Genomic DNA, 19,845 nt, shown 5'->3' with positions numbered 1-19,845 from the left:
TCTTATAGCACTTTGATGCTCTGTATATAGCGTCCACAAACTATTCTACGATCATTTGTTTTACTAGAGTCAAATAGCAGTCTTTCCCTCTTGAGTCTCGCCATCTCGCTAAGCAATACTGTGAAGTCACATATGGGGTTTTTCCCCACACAGCAGGACTTGTGTGACAACTGTTCATGCCATTTTTACCCATTTCCCTGTGAAAATGTAAAATACCGGTGCAACTTCCGCTAGAGCTGGGGGGAACTCGGTCCGGGCTTGTCAGTTCTTCAGGGGATATCACAACAGCAGTGACCTGGTCCGTGGCCCTGGGTGTGCAATAAAATGCAAGGGGGAAAGTTTATAGGGGATTAAGTCGTGACGCCACCCATGGTGTTCAGCAATAGATGGCAGACGCTGTGATTCAGGTCCTCTGGGGTGGTTGGTGACACAGCAGAGATGTTACAGCTCACCACAGATAGAGCGGGCCCCAGGGCAGTTATAGGGTTAATTTGATGATGATAACAGTTGTAGTACTGGACAGGTGATGCAGTAAATAATTCTGAAGACACAGCAGGGTGCAGTCTTCACACTTTACTCACAGTCTTTAGGTTACAAATAAAGAAAAAAAGAGCAGCGTCCATACCAGGTGAATCGTATCCAAAAACGGTCTTTATTCAGCCATATAAAAGATGCAACGTTTCGGCCACAATGGCCTTTGTCAAGCATACAAAACATCAATAGTGGCCATCTTAAATAGTGTGGAACCTATACAGGGACCAATCACTACCAAGGGGCGGCCTTTATTAAATCACACTAAAATCACAAAATATATAGTTAAATTGTGCGCCACATATAAAACATCAACCATCAATGTCTAATTACAAACATATAATCCAAATACTAACAAAACAAACTAAGAAAAACACAGAGGACAGAAATACCCGATCATTAGCCCAATCGTCACTCAAGTTGTTTGGTTGTCATGGTAGTGTGTCCTCCAATCGCTGATGTAGTTCATGTCCACATACCCGTGTATCCAATCACCTTCTGTTATACAAAAGGCCTGCCAGCTGATCCCCATGATTCATTCCTTACCCGCATGTATGTATCAGTCCGCCCGTGAACGCCAGCGCCTGCGCACAGCGCACACCACAGCAGCGGTCACATGACTACCACCTGATGCGACACACAGCGCCCGCAACCGGCGTCACAGGTCGGACGTCATCACTAGTATCCACAAGCAGCAGATGCGATCACATGACCGACAAGGAGGAGCCATGACGCAACAGCGCCCGCACCCCCAGCACGCCCACATGACGCAACGCGCCTGCGCACAACGAGGAAATTAGAAACATAGCCAAATCCATGGCACCTGCACTCCAATTTACATCAGTTGACTAAGCGAATCATCACACTAAGCGATTTGGCAGATTTGGCAGACAAGGATCAAAGGGAGGAGAGAGAGCACCTGAAAAAAATAAAAAACAAAATCCAAAACAAAACAAAGAACTTTCTAAGGCAAAAACAAAACTTTCCCAATATCCTCCATGTGCTCCTTGGATATCAAATCCTGAATCCACTGTAAACACAAATAAATAAAACGAAAACAAAAGAGAGAGAAACAATTAAAAACATGTAACAGCACAGATTTTTTAAAAAAGTACACAGAATTGGAAGTACACGTCAGGGAAGGCGATCAGGACATACCAACTTTATATGCATTTTAAATGGAAATAGCAAACAAGGCCATCGCCTATATATTACATCTACATTAAGACATGCATATATGCAGATTATAATCTACATTCAACCCTTTGGGTTGTAGAGTCTCTAGAACCGAGATCCACCTCAACTCTTTCTGTTTAAGTTTCAATGTCCTATCTCCACCTCTACTCCAAGCTGGGACCCCATCAATGACCCTAAAGCGCAGTTGATTAATAGAGTGTCTACATTCACTGAAGTGTTTAGGTATGGGAAGCTCATGTAACTTGGTTCTTATTGTGCTCTTATGTTTAGTTATTCTCGTTTTGACTTCCGTTGTTGTCTCACCAACATACATAATTCCACATGGACATACTATTAGGTAGACCACAAATTTCGATGTACATGTATACCGATCTTTGATCATAAATTTTTTACCAGTCTGAGGATGATGGAAACTATCCCCCTTAAGCATATTCCCACAACATGCACAGTTGAGGCAGGGAAAGTTGCCCATCCGCGGAGGACATAGTGTCCGCTGGATGGCAACCCTGCCAGTCCCAACATCCGACTTCACCAACTGGTCCTTCAGATTACGACCACGTCTATAGGAAAGAATAGGCCGCGAGCGGAAGTCCTGAATATGAGGTAAACCTTTCTGTAGTAGCCCCCAGTGTTTATTCAAAATATTGGACAAACCACTGCTGGCTGGGCAATACGTGGAAACGAATGGTATACGTTTCTGTTTAGCCTTACTTCCATGGGTCAAAAGCTCACCATCAGTTGATCTGGTGACTTTTTCCTTATGCCCCAACACCATCTCCCTTGGATACCCTCTACGCATAAACTTCTCACACATTTCTGTCAATGTTCTGTCACAGACCTCATCATCTTTAACAATTCGCCGCACCCGAACCAACTGGCTCCAAGGTAGTGAATCCATCATTCTTTTAGGATGATAACTGTCGTAACACAAAAGGCTATTCCTATCCGTCGTCTTTGTGAATAGATCTGCTCAGAGGTAATCACCTTGCTTATACACCATGGTATCCAAAAATTGTACCCTGTCCACCGAGTACGTCATAGTGAACTTCAACTCAGGGTGCAAATTGTTCAGCTTATTCAAGAAACCAAAAAGATCCTCCTGGGTCCCTTCCCATACAGAAAAAATGTCATCGATATAGCGCCACCAGGCCCGGACGTGGCACCAGAAGCTGGATCTGTACACATGTTGGTCCTCGAGTACCGCCATGTAGATGTTGGCATACGTGGGGGCCACATTGGACCCCATGGCGGTACCCCGTAACTGCTGGTAGTAATCATCCCCAAAGAGGAAAAAATTCCTCCCGAGGATGAACTCCAGCAGTGTGAGGACCAACTGTGCACAATCCGGCGCCACGTCCGAGCCCGACAGCGCCACACCGACAGCGTATAGACCCCTTTCATGTTCAATAGATGTGTACAAAGACACTACATCGAAGGACACCTAAAAGGTAGAGGTACTCACAGGGATGGTACTCAATTTTTCCAAAAAATCACTAGTGTCTCTAATGTAGGAACGAGCGAGTTGGTCCTCACACTGCTGGAGTTCATCCTCGGGAGGAATTTTTTCCTCTTTGGGGATGATTACTACCAGCAGTTACGAGGTACCGCCATGGGGTCCAATGTGGCCCCCACGTATGCCAACATCTACATGGCGGTACTCAACGACCAACATGTGTACAGATCCAGCTTCTGGTGCCACGTCCGGGCCTGGTGGCGCTATATCGATGACATTTTTTGTGTATGGGAGGGGACCCAGGAGGATCTTTTTGGTTTCTTGAATGAGCTGAACAATTTTCACCCTGAGTTGAAGTTCACTATGATGTACTCGGTGGACAGGGTACAATTTTTGGATACCATGGTGTAAAAGCAAGGTGATAACCTCTGGACAGATCTATTCACAAAGACGACGGATAGGAATAGCCTTTTGTGTTACGACAGTTATCATCCTAAAAGAATGATGGATTCACTACCTTGGAGCCAGTTGGTTCGGGTACGGCGAATTGTTAAAGATGATGAGGTCTGTGACAGAAGATTGACAGAAATGTGTGAGAAGTTTATGCGTAGAGGGTATCCAAGGGAGATGGTGTTGGGGCATAAGGAAAAAGTCACCAGATCAACTGATGGTGAGCTTTTGACCCATGGAAGTAAGGCTAAACAGAAACGTATACCATTCGTTTCCACGTATTGCCCAGCCAGCAGTGGTTTGTCCAATATTTTGAATAAACACTGGGGGCTACTACAGAAAGGTTTACCTCATATTCAGGACTTCCGCTCGCGGCCTATTCTTTCCTATAGACGGGGTCGTAATCTGAAGGACCAGTTGGTGAAGTCGGATGTTGGGACTGGCAGGGTTGCCATCCAGCGGACACTATGTCCTCCGCGGATGGGCAACTTTCCCTGCCTCAACTGTGCATGTTGTGGGAATATGCTTAAGGGGGATAGTTTCCTTCATCCTCAGACTGGTAAAAAATTTATGATCAAAGATCGGTATACATGTACAACGAAATTTGTGGTCTACCTAATAGTATGTCCATGTGGACTTATGTATGTTGGTGAGACAACAACGGAAGTCAAAACAAGAATAACTAAACATAAGAGCACAATAAGAACCAAGTTACATGAGCTTCCCATACCTAAACACTTCAGTGAATGTAGACACTCTATTAATCAACTGCGCTTTAGGGTCACTGATGGGGTCCCAGCTTGGAGGAGAGGTGGAGATAGGACATTGAAACTTAAACAGAAAGAGTTGAGGTGGATCTCGGTTCTAGAGACTCTACAACCCAAAGGGTTGAATGTAGATTATAATCTGCATATATGCATGTCTTAATGTAGATGTAATATTTAGGCGATGGCCTTGTTTGCTATTTCCATTTAAAATGCATATAAAGTTGGTATGTCCTGATCGCCTTCCCTGACGTGTACTTCCAATTCTGTGTACTTTTTTAAAAAATCTGTGCTCTGTGCTATTACATGTTTTTAATTGTTTCTCTCTCTTTTGTTTTCGTTTTATTTATTTGTGTTTACAGTGGATTCAGGATTTGATATCCAAGGAGCACATGGAGGATATTGGGAAAGTTTTGTTTTTGCCTTAGAAAGTTCTTTGTTTTGTTTTGGATTTTGTTTTTTATTTTTTTTCAGGTGCTCTCTCTCCTCCCTTTGATCCTTGTCTGCCAAATCTGCCAAATCGCTTAGTGTGATGATTCGCTTAGTCAACTGATGTAAATTGGAGTGCGGGTGCCATGGATTTGGCTATGTTTCTAATTTCCTCGTTGTGTGCAGGCGCGTTGCGTCATGTGGGCGTGCTGGGGGTGCGGGCGCTGTTGCGTCATGGCTCCTCCTTGCCGTTCATGTGATCGCATCTGCTGCTGTGGATACTAGTGATGACGTCCGACCTGTGACGCCGGTTGCGGGCGCTGTGTGTCGCATCAGGTGGTAGTCATGTGACCGCTGCTGTGGTGTGCGCTGTGCGCAGGCGCTGGCGTTCACGGGCGGACTGATACATACATGCGGGTAAGGAATGAATCATGGGGATCAGCTGGCAGGCCTTTTGTATAACAGAAGGTGATTGGATACACGGGTATGTGGACATGAACTACATCAGCGATTGGAGGACACACTACCATGACACCCAAACAACTTGAGTGACGATTGGGCTAATGATCGGGTATTTCTGTCCTCTGTGTTTTTCTTAGTTTGTTTTGTTAGTATTTGGATTATATGTTTGTAATTAGACATTGATGGTTGATGTTTTATATGTGGCGCACAATTTAACTATATATTTTGTGATTTTAGTGTGATTTAATAAAGGCCGCCCCTTGGTAGTGATTGGTCCCTGTATAGGTTCCACACTATTTAAGATGGCCACTATTGATGTTTTGTATGCTTGACAAAGGCCATTGTGGCCGAAACGTTGCATCTTTTATATGGCTGAATAAAGACCGTTTTTGGATACGATTCACCTGGTATGGACGCTGCTCTTTTTTTCTTTATTTGTGATTTTGGGCCCGATTGGATCCTGGGACTCTGGAGCGTGCATCCTATATCCGAGTGCTGGTGGTTGACTTTTTCTATGAGTCTTTAGGTTACAATCACCAGCCGGGTGCTGTGTCCTCCGGAACGGTGGTCCAGCCAGCTCTCAGGTAGTTTGGGTGCAGTTTTCCGGGACGCCTTTCTTGTGTACCTTCCCAGGTCATCTCTGTGCACTGGCTCATGCCTTCACTCAGTGTCCCAAGCCAGCAGCCTCAGGTTCTGTCGGACGATGACGTCGTGGTCCCCTTGACCCTATTGTTATGATCTGGTGGCCTAGGAGCAGCATGAGATGTACTCTGGAGAAGGTGGTACCTGTACTGATCGCAAACCCTGAACTTATCACTGCAACTAGAAGTAGCCGTGGGATGTACCTAACACTCCCTAGACACCTCGTCACAGCCTAAGGACTAACTTCCCCCTGAAGATAGAAGCGGGAAAACTATCTTGCCTCAGAGAAAATCCCCAAAGGATAGACAGCCCCCCACAAATATTGACTGTGAGAGGAGAGGGAAATGATATACGCAGACTGAAATCAGGATTTAGCAAAGGAGGCCTTTCTAGCTAAAAAGAAAGAATAGGACAGAGTACTATGCGGTCAGTATTAAAACACTAGAAAATATCCACCACAGAAAATACAAATCTCCACATCTGACTAAAGACATGGAGGGTATATCTGCATCTCCAGAGATACAGCTTGGCTGCAAAAGATCCTTACACAGACAAAGCTGGACAAGGCAAAACATGAAAATGCACTGAACTATAAGGCCCACAGCATGTGGACAGCAAAAACAAAGTCAGAACTTATCTTTGTTGAAATGAACAGCAAAACAGGAGAGACCAGGTATGGAAGTGAATCCTCCAAAAACAATGGACAACTGGCACTGACTAAAGGATCAAGCAAGACTAAATAGCCCAGTCCAAATTGCAATAAGTGGACACACCTGATAAATGCTGCGATCCAAAGACAGCAGCACTACCACTCATAACCACCGGAGGGAGCCCAAGAGCAGAATTCACAACACCCTATGTGGTTGACTTTTTAGCTATTGTGTATCATTTTGGCTGTTGTACATAGATACTACAGCCTCAGGTTTGCTAGCTACAGTCCTACAGTCTCTCGACTAGTCTGGGTTCTGCCCCCACTGTGACCTGGTCCCTCCACCTGATTACGGTCGGCAAGGAATCGGGCGCCATGGGTGTATTCTTCACTTCCTTGGCCCCTAGGACCCTTTCTCTCTCTAGCTCCTCTCGGTTACTCCTCACTTCTCCCTCACACTCCTCAGACTCAATCCGCCTCACTCCCGTTTCCATGACAACATTTAACTCCCAACTGTCACTCTACCTCCAGGTCTCCTACCCTTATCTACTTCCTCCACCCACACCCTCTACCTAGTTCCCCCTCTAGCCTGAGATGGGGCCCTCCCTAAATAGGGTCCACCCAGATCCCCTGGCCTGGAGTGGTGTGGTGTTGGATGCTAGTGTGTGGGTACCAGGTTGTGCCCCCTCCTTACCCAAGAGTGGGGTACCACACCTCTGGCTGAGGTGCAGTGCCTCTGTGGTGACTGGACCCTCAGGGGTGCCACACAGGGCTAAAACATATTTTTGTGATAAAAATGTAGCACTTTTTTCTTCAATGTCCAATGATGCTTTTGACACACCCCTTATGTCAATCTGATCACTGCACCCTTGAATGAATTCGTTGAGATATGTAGTTTGTAATATCGGGTCACTTATGAGGGAGGTTCTGCAGTTGTGGCACCTCAGGGGCTTTTCCAGTGGGTTATGGCACCAGCAAACCATAGCAGAAAAATCTGCTCTATAATATGGCGCTCCTTCCCTTCTGAGCTTTCCACTGTGAATGAAAAGTAGTTCTAAATTGCATTTAGGGTATTGACATACTCAGGAGAAATTGCACAACAAACTACACAGTACATTTTTTCTTAATAATCCTTACAAAAAATTATAACCATGGGGCTAAAACAACATTTTAGTGTTAAAAAATGCAATTTATTCTTTCTTCACTGTCCAATGGTATAAAATTCTGTGAGGCGCCTGTGGTGTCAACATGCTCACTGTAAACGCTCGATTAATTCATTGAGATGTGTAGTTTGTAAAATGGGGTCTCTGATGGAGGGATTTTTATGTTTTGGCACCTGAGGGGCTCTGTTAATGTGGCATGGCACCATCAAATCATTCCAGCAAAATTTGAACTATAATATGGGAATCCTTCCCTTCTGAGCTTTGCAATGTGCCTCAAAAGTAGTTTTTAACCACATATGGGGTATTGGCATACTGAAGTGAAATTGTGTAACAAATTGTATGGTTCATTGTCTCCTATTATCACTTTTGACGATAGAAAACTAAAGCAACATTTTAGTGGAAAAATGTTAATTTTCCATTCACTTAGCCCAATATCATACAATTCTGTGAATTATTTGATGGTTAAAAATGCTCTCTACACTCCTAGATCAATTCCTCAAGAGTTATAAGTTCCAAAATGAAACGAGGGCTGCCATGTGCCCAAACAATAGTTTTCCACCACACAAAGTGTATTTTCATGCTCAGGAAAAATCACACAACAGATTTGAGGGTCCATTTTCTCTTGTTACACTTGTGAAAAGGAAAACTTTGTGGCTAAAGCTACATTATTGTGGGAAAAATTAGATTTTTAATTTTCATGGATCACTGTTATAAATCTCTGAGAAGCCACTGCAGGTTCAAGATGCTCACCTCTACTCCAGATAAGTTCCTTCAGGGCTGTAGTTTCCAAAATGGTGTCACATGTTGGTTGTTTCTATATTTTAGGTACATCAGGGGCTCTGCAAATGCGACATGGCATCCAAACAATAGTTTTCCTTCACATATAGGGTATTATTATTATTATTATTATTATTATTTATTTATATAGCACCATTGATTCCATGGTGCTGTATATGAGAAGGGGTTACATACAAATTGCAGATATCACTTATAGTAAACAAACTAACAATGACAGACTGATATAGAGGGGCGAGGACCCTGCCCTTGCGGGCTTACATTCTACAGGATTATGGGGAAGGAGACAGTAGGTTGAGGGTTGCAGGAGCTCCGGTGTTGGTGAGGCAGTATCTCCGGTAGTGATGAGGAGGCAGCGGGGTCAGTGCAGGCTGTATGCTTTCCTGAAGAGGTGTGAAGCTGCAAAACAAATTTTAGGATCCATTTTATCCTGTTATGCTTGTGAAAATTCAACATTTGAGGCTAAAGCAATATTTTTGTGAGAAAAAGTAAAATGTTTATGTTAACCTTCCATATCGCTTTAATTCCAGTGAAGCCCCTAAAGCGTTAATAAACTTCTAGAATGTGGTTTATTTAGCACTTTGAGTGGTGTAGTGTTTAAAATGGTGTCTTTTGGGGGGTATTTCCTGTGACAAAGACCCCTCAATGTCACTTCAAATTTGATGTGACCTCTAAAAAGAAATTGATTTTGTAAATTTTGTTGACAAAAATAGAAATTGCTGATAAGATTTCAACCCTTCTAACTTATTAACACAAAAACAAAAACAAAAATTATGGTTCAAAAATGATGCAGATGTAAAGTGTACATGTGGTAAATGCTATTTGCTAACTATTTTGTGTAGTATACTTATCTGGTTTAAGGACACAAAAATTAAAAGTTTTGAAAATTGCTAAAATCTCATATTTTGCATCAAATTTTCCATATTTTCATAAATAAATAATTACAAATTGTGTAAACAAAAGTTTACCACTAGCATGATTTACAATATGTCTAGAAAAAACTCTCTGAATCACTGGGATATGTTGAAGCATTCCAGAGTTATAACCTCTTAAGGTAACACTGGTCGGAATTGCAAACAATGTCCTGGTCAGTACGGTGAAAGTAGGCTGGGGGGATAGGGTTAGTATAAATCAGTCATAGGCTTTTTTTTTTTAACAGTTACATTTTGGTAATTTTACAGCATATTTCGAACCTAAGACCCATAGCACTGAATGACAATGCTAAATTATTAATCTATTTAGGAATGACCAGCCATGAAAGTGGTTATAGGGTGCTAACATGGAATGCCGCTTCAGGAGGACTTCCCACAAATGAAACAACATTTGCCAAACTCCTAAAGGAGCAAGGTTATTCTACAGGAATCATTGGTGAGCATTAACTTTATAGGGTATTTCTAAAGAATGCATCTACATATAAAAGAGTTGATATCGTTAAAGGGATTGTATGTTATGGACTCACTAATTCATTGAGGCAACACTGGTCAATTTGTCCTGATGTGATTTTTTCGGTTAATTTCCAATTTTCCAAGTAGAATAAAGTGACCACAGTTCCATTTTAATCCTGTTCATAATTTCATAAACACATCCATTTAATGTTACATACAGTTGGAGAAATAAGTATTTGATGTGCCCACTGACAAAGACATGAACAGTCTATAATTTTACGTGTAAGTTAATTTTAACATTGAGAGCTAGAATATCAAAAATAAAATCCAGAAAATCACATTGTATAAATTTTAGACATTTATTTGCATTTTTCTGTCAGAAATAAGTATTTGATCCCTGTTGCAAACAAGACTTACCGTATTTTTCGGATTATAAGACGCACTTTTGTTCCCCAAAATTTTGGGGGAAAGTTGGGGTGCGTCTTATAATCCGAATCTGTGTGATGTGCTGTGCTGTAGAGGAGGGGGGCGGCTCTGAAGTGGTGTCAGGGGGCTGGAGTGGACTGGCTGCAGAGACAGCAGGAGGTCCTGTGCTTCCGCTCATTAGCCTCATGTAATATTCACTGCACCTGCTGTCCATCACCTTCGTGCTGAAGTTGATTCACAGGGGAGCAGCCAATATTACATGTGCCTGCATCTCCCCCCCTCCCATCATGAATATGGCCCCCCATCACTCTTATATGCCCCCCTGTGCTGCTGGCAGACACATGCCCCCCATTTGCTGCTGGCAGGCACATGATAAAATAACAAACACTTAACTCACCTTCTGATGATGGCTCCCTGCTCACACTCCTCACTCCATCATTTTTTGCCCAGGCCACATGATCTGATGCCTGGGAAACAGGAAGCACAACCGAGGAGCTGTGAGCACAGAGCCATCATCGGAAGGTGAGTTAAGTGTTTGTTATTTTATCATGTGCCTGCTAGCAGCATGGGGGAAAGCATGTGTCTGCCGCTACACAGGGGTGGGGGGCATGTGTCTGCCAGCAGCACAGGGGGGCATGTGTCTGCCAGCAGCACAGGGGGGCATGTGTCTGCCAGCAGCACAGGGGGGCATGGGTCTGCCAGCAGCACAGGAGGCCATGTACCTGCTAGCAGCACAGGGGGGCATGTCCCTGCCAGCATTGGGGGGTATATTGTGACCGGGGGCATGTGTCTGCCAGCACAAGGGGGCATATAGTGACCCAGGGGGTATGTGCCTGACAGCAGCACAGGGGGGCATGTGCCAGCACAAGGATGGGGGTTATATAGATACCAGGATGAGGGACATATGATTTGTAAGACGGACACTAGCATTATAAGACAGACCCCCATGTAACATGAAATATTATTTTTTTCTCTTTCTCTTCACCAAATTTGGGGGTGCGTCTTATAATCAGGTGCGTCTTATAAAGCGAAAAATACGGTAATACTAGGTGGCAAAACCCTTGTTAGCAAGCACAGCAGTCAGACATTTTTGTAGTTGATAATGAGGTTTGAGCCCGTCAGAGGAATTTTGGTCCACTCCTCTTTGCAGATCATCTCTAAATCATTAAGATTTTGAGGCTGTCGCTTGGTGACTCGGAGCTTCAACTCCGTCCAGAAGTTTTCTATGGGATTAAGGTCTGGAAACTGGCTAGGTCACTCCATGACCTTAATGTGCTTCTTTTTGAGCCACTCCTTTGTTGTTGTCTGTATGTTTTGGGTCATTGTCTTGCTTTAAGATCCAGCCAAGACCCATTTTTAATGTCCTGGCGGAGTGATGGAGGTTTGCACTCAGGATTTTACAGCATATGGCTCTATCCATTCTCTCATTGATGTGGTGAAGTAGTCCTGTGCCCTTATTAAAGAAACACCCCCAAAACATAATGTTTCCAACTCCATGCTTGACAGTCGGGAAAGTGTTCTTTGGGTCATAGGCATTTCTCTTCCTCCAACATGGGGAGTTGAATTAATGCCAAAGACCTCAATTTTTGTCTCGTCTGACCACAGCACCTTCTCCCAATCACTCACAGAATCATCCAAGTGTTCATTGGCAAACTTCACACTGGTCTGCACATGTGCCTTCTTGAGCAGGGGGACCTTGCGGGCGCTGTAGGATTTTAAATGTTTACGGCGTAATGTGTTACCAATGATTTTTTTGGTGATAGTGGTCCCAGCTGCCTTGAGATCATTAACAAGTTCCCCCATGTAGTTTTAGGCTGATCTCTCACCTTCCTCATGATCAAGGATACCCCACGAGATTTTGCATGGTGCCCCAGATTGATGTCGATTGACAGTCATTTTGTATTTCTTCCATTTTCTTACTATTGCACCAACAGTTGTCTCCTTCTCACCCAGCATCTTACTTATGATTTTGTAGCCCATTACAGCTTTGTGCAGGTCTATGTTCTTGTCCCTGACATCCTTATAAAGCTCTTTGGTATTGCCCATATTGTAGAGGTTAGAGTCTGACTGATTAATTGAATCTGTGGACAGGAGTCTTTTATAAAGGTGACTATGTAAAACAGCAGTCTTTAATGGAGGTTATGAGTTGGTTAGGAGAATCTAACTGGTCTGTAAGAGCCAGAACTCTTAATGGTTGGTAGGGGATCAAATACTTATTTCTCACTGCAAAATTCAAATACATTCATAGAATTTATACAATGTGATTTTCTGGATTTTAATTTTGATTTTCTATCGCTCAATGTTAAAATTAACCTACCCTTAAAATTATAGACTGTTCATGTCTTTGTCAGTGGGCAAACTTAGAAAATCAGCAAGGTATCACATACTTATTTTCCCCAATGTATGCGGTCTGGTCATGTTATTGCAGTATTTATTCCTTGTATGTGGTATTCGGTCACTATGTGGCGGTAATATGTGGTATGGTTTGGTTTGTGGATTAAAATTCAATGTACAATTATTTTTTCTTTCTTTTTTTCATACAGGTAAATGGCATCTTGGTGTAAACTGTAACTCTAGGGATGATTTTTGCCACCATCCATTAAACCATGGCTTTGATTATTTTTATGGTAATCCTTTATCAGCTCTTAATGACTGCGAAGTCTCAAGGCCAAGTGAAATTCATAAAGAATATAAAAAAACGTTATGGTTGCAGGCACAGGTATTCATTATCACAGTGCTTACAGTAATAGCCTGCAAGAAATGGAAATTAATCAACATTCCCTGGAAAATTATTCTGATCTGTGCCCTGTCTGGCACATTGTGCTTTATGTATTGGTATATAGCCTATGCATTCCTACAATATTGGAACTGTATAGTTATGAGAAATTTTGAAGTGGTTGAACAACCGATGAACCTAGAAAAAAATGCTGGGAAAATAGTACAGGAGGCCAAGGCATTCATTAACAGGTAAAACATACTTTGCACTTTATAATGGTTAACAATTAAAACTAGTAGAACATGATATAATCTTTATTTTCTATTAACTACTCTCTTTGCCTAGTGAAAAGATATATTTATTTCTTTTTTTTACGGGCGGGATTAGATTTAAGTATTTTTGCTTTGCTTTTTTCTTCTTTTTCACTATTTTGAACCGTGAACATTTGTAGAAGTCGCTGACAGCATTCAATTTTAATACTTTATTACTAGCTCCCATGTCCTATGCCAGTTTGAAGAGAGCTCTCATCTTTAAACATCTCGTACAACACCACAAATCACAAGGAATATACAAAGCTACAGTGCTATCACCCAATGACAGAAACTGAAATAGTGGGGGAAAACCCCGTCATGGGTATCACTGTATCAATATAAATTGGTAGCCATATGTTTTTTTTACCTACCATATAACCAATCATTGGCTGCTATTATTTTTCAGGAACAAAGACAGGCCATTTCTTCTTTTTGTATCTTTTCTTCATATCCACACTCCTTATTATACCACCAAGGAGTTCAGAGGGAGAAGCCAACACGACTTGTATGGAGACAACATAGAGGAAATGGACTGGATGGTTGGTAAGTTCTAGGTATACTGTACATTTCGTATATTATTTTACTTTCAGGCTTAATGAAAGGATACGTTCTGTGTTATGTAGACCAGATGTCATACTAGATCACAATCCATTAGGGTTTTTTTTTTGTTCGTTTATTTTTGGGGTTTTTTATGAATGAACATATTTTTTCTTCAAATGTTTGTTAAGGACTGGCGGAACGCACCAAGTATAGATGATATGAAACTAGGCTGCTAGTAAGACGGACTATATGGCGGTACTATAAGTATACACGCACGGGTAAACTTCACCCTGCGTGAAGGAAGCGATCCTGTTGAGTCACAGGACCACGGTACCGCACATAGAGCGCGAGCAAGAAGTCAGCGAACACAACCCCAACACAGGATTGAAGTCCGATTAGACCACTTGCTGGCACAACACCGCAACTGGGTGTGTAAGGAAACTATTAAAATAGTATATAAAGGCACGAGAGTGCATGCAGTGCCGCACTGACGGACGCCACTAACCACCCAGGCTTGGGTAAGGAAAGCGCAGAGGAAGCGCACGGCGCCGTACAGGCGGTCACAGCAACTAGACGCTGTTATGTGTGTAACGTGCTGTTGGATAAGTCGGGCACTAGATAGCAAACATACACCTTCCGCGAACAGTCATCCAATAGGGAGGGTATTTTAAAGAGCGACTTTCACTCACAACACACACACACATATTATCAAGACAATACTAGCGCATGGCCGTGCGGTCATGCGCAGTTTATATAGTTGCAGCACAGGAAGCTGCTACCGAAGTTTTGCCCTGTCAGGACCTTCCTGGGGGACCAATGGAATGTGCTGCAGTACCTGAGCATGTGACCCTTGATCTCCAACGGGAGATCTTGCCCGAGATCTCGGGAGACGAGATCTGAATCTGAGCATGCGCCGCCCCCAGCGGCCATTTTCCCGGAGGCCACTGCATCGCAGCAATGGAGCTGCCGGCGCCTCCGGGCTTTCAGGAGATGCCGGAGGAGCCCCGACTGACTCTCTATGAAGATACGCTGCCGCTGCCGCCCCACAGCTTAGAGCCCCGACGCTGCAGGAAGAGGAGCCGCCGCCCCACAGCACCCACGCGGCACAAAGAGGAGCAGCTGCCGCCGCTCCCCAGCACCCCATGCTGACGCTGGCTGCAGCTACAATGTGAGGTAATGGGGCATACTCCACTCACACTTCCCCGTGAGACACCCCCTCCGTCATCGGGACCACTCCCCCCCCAAAAAGGCACATTAGTCACCGGCCCTATAAGACAACATACAGCGTATAAGACCACCCCCGACTTTTAAGAAGATTTTATATTTTAACTGGAAAAGTTGGGGGGTCGTCTTATACGCCCAGTCGTCTTATACGCCGGAAAATACGGTATATTATTCCTATCCAGTCCCTACCAGAACCCTAATAGTCTGGTAGCCTTCCTGACAGCGGAGGTTGACACCCTAAATTCGATATGGCACCCCCGCTCCACGTCGGCTGTCCCTTATATCCCTACAAGCCCCTGGTCTAGGAGAATAATTATGTAGTTCAACATGTATACCACACAAAATGTCTATGGCACCTGCTGTGTTCAATAAACTATAGCTTGCCTAAGATGTCAATAACACTCTATATATAGATCTCCCTTGGTCTTTTTTAGAAATAGTATAGTAGATTTTAGGTAATACCAATGGTGTCTATATAACACCTCAATTTAGGCAGCAAAAAAAGAGACTGTCCATACTAACATTTATTGAATAACCGCCTCATAGGTCACATATATCAACCGACCTTAACACTCTTAAAATTGAAACATAGTATATTTGGAAGTATACAGGTCATATAGCTAATAGATCTATTGTGAATAAATAACCCACATATAGACCAGAAGTTTAGGCATGACATCTGATTAGACAAAAACAGAAGAATAACACCATTTTGCAGTAAAACAGCGAGATCCCAATGGATCACTTAGCTTTGCTTCATTGCAGTAGTAGTCCCATGTCTTTACGCGTTTCGCCCCTTCCTCATATTGGGGCTCGTCAGGGGACCAAAGAAAGGAGTACGACACAGTGGGGAGACAAAAAAAAATGGGTGGGGTGGACTGCGCAACCCACTTATTTATATCTGCGGGGCCGTAAATACCTTAGTTAGAGGCAAACATAAGACCCTCGCCGTCCTTCAAGTCTCCTGTTTGCTGCATTGGATAGTACTTCCAGTATTCGGATATACTTCCGGTCCGTGGAACGCATATGCATGTCAGCCTAATTTCCTGTGAAGCTGACATCCGGTCTTTGGCACGCAAATTGCATTCCACTAAGATAATTGAAACAAACGCTTATTATCTTTTATTAAATTATGCACAGTCCAAAAGATAGGTTATGCATATCGGATCCAAAAAACAATAATGGGGTTATCTGTGACCCCTCCCATATAGTTACATGCTATTAGAAGTGCTTCCATTGTTATACTGCTCAATTAAATATTGGTGTTCATCACCCAATAGTAGGTTCATCTGGCTTAATGGGGTTCTCTTATCAGAAAATTTTCCTTCCAAAACACCAAACATACTCATATGAAGCTTACGAAGCTTATTTGCTCATTTAAGCCAGCTGGACTCAAACTCTCCAGCCAAAGTTTCCATCTGCTTTCTCTTTGCAGAATTTTTCTGTCCCAGTTGTCTTGTCTAATAGGTGGGTTAACCACCTCAATAGCTCTAAATTTTATGCTGTCTAGGTCACCCAGATGTTGAGAGTTTACATGTCCTGCTATTGGGGTGTCTCTCTTATTCCTGATATCTCCCAGATGTTCCCCTATTCTGACACGTAATTGTCTCTTGGTTTTACCCACATAGTCTTTGGGGCAGAAGCAGGTACACAAGTAGATCACCCCCTCGGTCTTACAGTTTGCAAAGCATTTGTTTTTATAAATTCTTTTGGTGACCGAGCTCTGAAATGAATTTTAAGGTGTGATGTATTTGCAGAAATTACAGTGTCCACATCTAAAAGTCCCTACCGATCTTTGATCCAGCCATGTCCCTTCTTTCTTTGGGGGAGTGTAGTGACTACAGACGACTTGATCTTTTATTGATCTCCCTCTTCTATATGTCACTGATGGATATGGGGAGATCGATTTGGCCAGATCGGGATCAGTTTTTAAGATTTCCCAGTATTTTCTTAGTATTTTCATTACTTCTGGCTGTTGGTCGTCATATGTACCTATAAGTCTCTTGTTGAAAATAAGAGATTTAGGATTATGGAGAGGAGAAAAGTCCTGCTTTCTTTTAGTGACCTATTACCTGTGTTTGAAATTTCAAACTTAATCGGTCGATGCCTTGGGCGGCGCATGCACATATTGAGTTCTTGGCTCAATGGTGTCTTCTAGAGATAACTGCGCATGTGCCACCCATGGCAGTGATGATGCTATTTTTTTGTAGTCCAAAGAAACAAGAAAAACAGAATTCAGAAATATCACTATCCCAGATAACAAATATATCGTCCACATAACGTAAATAGCATTCTATATGCTTCAAGAAGGGATTCTTTATACCAGTAATAAACTTCTCCACAAAGGCTGCCAAGAATAAATTGGCGAAAACGCATGCTACGGGTGTACCCATTGCGGTACCGACCTCTTGTAGGTACCACTGATCCAGAAATTTGAATGCGTTGTGAGTTAATACAAAATCAAGCCCCTCTAATATAAAAGAAACAAATGTGGATGATTTATTTGAATTGCGTAAAATTCTCTCTACCACTGCCATACCAAGATTGTGCAGGATTCTGGTGTATAGACTCTCTATATCTATAGAAGTTAAAGAAAAATTAGGTTGCCATTCAATTGACTGTAAAATCCTGAGAAAGTCACCAGAATCACGCACAAAAGAGGGAATTTGGGACAGCAGCGGTTTTAAACACCAATCCAGATATTGGGAGAGAGGTTCTGTAACAGAATTCAGACCTGACACAATCGGTCGTCCGGGAGGGTGTGAAACTGACTTGTGAATTTTTGGAATTGTATACCAATGTGGAATACAAGGAAATGAAGGAAACAGTTTCTCACCTTCCTTTTGCGTCAACACACCATTTTCACCATTTTTGCGCAGGAATGACATTAGAGAAGTTTTGTATTTAGAAATAGGATTACTAGTGAGGCGTATATATGTGTCTGTTTGATTCAATTGGGACAATGCCTCTTGTATATAATAATCCTTTTCTAATACAACTATATTACTGCCTTTATCTGCACTGCGGAAAACAACATCGTCCCATAATTGCATCTCTCAGCGCTTTTTGTTGTTGTAAAGTAAGATTTTTTGGCAGAGTCTGATAAATTAGAGCCTCAATGTCTTTAACTACTAGCTCTTGGAACAAATCTATGACATTACCTGGTGTGGTTGGGGGAACGAAACTTGATCTCTCACACCACCTGTGAAGGGAAGACCAGAAATATTAGTGTCCTGTGATTGTAACAAACATTCATTTGGGCTAGAAATATCGAGAAGTAATTGCACATCATCGTTATGAGGAATATCATCAGGAGGATATGCCATAAAGCCCAACGTTCCAATGGAAATCAGATTTCTTGTCTCCACATGAGTGGGACTTGCATTTTTATCAATAAATGTTTTATACAAATGTCATTTTCTGACACTTTTGAACAAATCAATTTTAAACTCAGTTAAATCGAATGCCGCAGGAATGCAATAGTTCAAGCCTTTTGAAAGTAAAGAAACATGGTCTGAAGTCAAGATTTTACGTGACAAATTTATAATAGTTGTATCACCAGAGTCACTTATTGTCTCCATGAGACCCGTTTGCGCTTCTTTCCTGGATTTGAAATGCCTGCCCCCTCGTCTTGTCTTGGAATGCCTAAAGGGACTGTTGATACACCAGGAGTGGAAACATCCGATTCTACACAATCCTTAGCTGCACTAGAGTCCGAATCTGTAAGCCACCCATCATTAATCGGTTTCTTTCTAAAAAAAAAACCTTTGATTACGGTTTTTATTAATAAATGTCAGTTTTTTGGTGGCTTGTTGTTTCCATGTAAAAACTCGTCCAGTATCAAAGTCCTGTTTATCCCTCATGAATTTTTCTTTTTTCTTCTGTTTTGTTTCAATTTGTGTTACTATCAATTTTCTGTCCAACTTCTTTTGAAAATTTTTAATTTGATTTTCATTATGACGTGAAGAAAGTTCAAGTTTAGCTTTTCCAACTGGCCGCATACCACAGCGTACTCTCGTTCATTTTTGGCAGTCTCTAATTTCAGGAACTTCTGAGAGCATTCAAGATGGATAGCCTCCCACTCATTTTTAAAAACCAAATCATCTTGAAATTGGGAAGGTTGTTTAAAAATTCTCAGTCCTCGAGGTACCCTATTGCAATCAATGTAAGACTTAAGAGTCTTGTACAGTTCTGGCCAAAAGTATTGACACCTCTGCAATTCTGTCAGATAATACTCAATTTCTTCCTGAAAATGATTGCAAACACAAATTCTTTGTTATTATTATCTTCATTTAATTTGTCTTAAATGAAAAAACACAAAAAGAATTGTCCTAAAGCCAAACTGGATGTAATTCTACACCAAACATAAAAAAGGGGTGGACAAAAATATTAACACTGTTAGAAAAATCATGTGATGCTTCTCTAATTTGTGTAATTAACAGCACCTGTAACTTACCTGTGGCACCTAACAGGTGTTGGCAATAACTAAATCACACTTGCAGCCAGTTGACATGGATTAAAGTTGACTCAACCTCTGTCCTGTGTCCTTGTGTGTACCACATTGAGCATGGAGAAAAGAAAGAAGACCAAAGAACTGTCTGAGGACTTGAGAATCCAAATTGTGAGGAAGCATGAGCAATCTCAAGGCAACAAGTCCATCTCCAAAGACCTGAATGTTCCTGTGTTTGCCGTGCGCAGTGTCATCAAG

The 19,845-nt window shown here is 42.3% G+C and overlaps 1 protein-coding gene across 1 annotated transcript in view; it reads left to right on the top strand.

The window, feature by feature from the left end:
• The window catches only part of LOC138671966 (arylsulfatase H-like), a 137,089-nt gene that overhangs the window by 32,238 nt on the left and 85,006 nt on the right, over positions 1–19,845 (top strand). Inside the window, exons 5-7 of the mRNA XM_069760070.1 lie at positions 9,778–9,903; positions 12,890–13,313; positions 13,780–13,916. Of these exons, the coding sequence (XP_069616171.1) occupies positions 9,778–9,903; positions 12,890–13,313; positions 13,780–13,916 (687 nt within the window). The remainder of the gene's footprint in view (positions 1–9,777; positions 9,904–12,889; positions 13,314–13,779; positions 13,917–19,845) is intronic.

This window comes from Ranitomeya imitator, chromosome 3 (genome assembly GCF_032444005.1).
Source record: "Ranitomeya imitator isolate aRanImi1 chromosome 3, aRanImi1.pri, whole genome shotgun sequence".
In the NCBI taxonomy this organism is placed as follows: domain Eukaryota; kingdom Metazoa; phylum Chordata; class Amphibia; order Anura; family Dendrobatidae; genus Ranitomeya; species Ranitomeya imitator.
The sequence above is the reverse complement of the archived record's forward strand: the minus strand, read 5'-3'. Positions and strand labels throughout refer to the sequence as shown.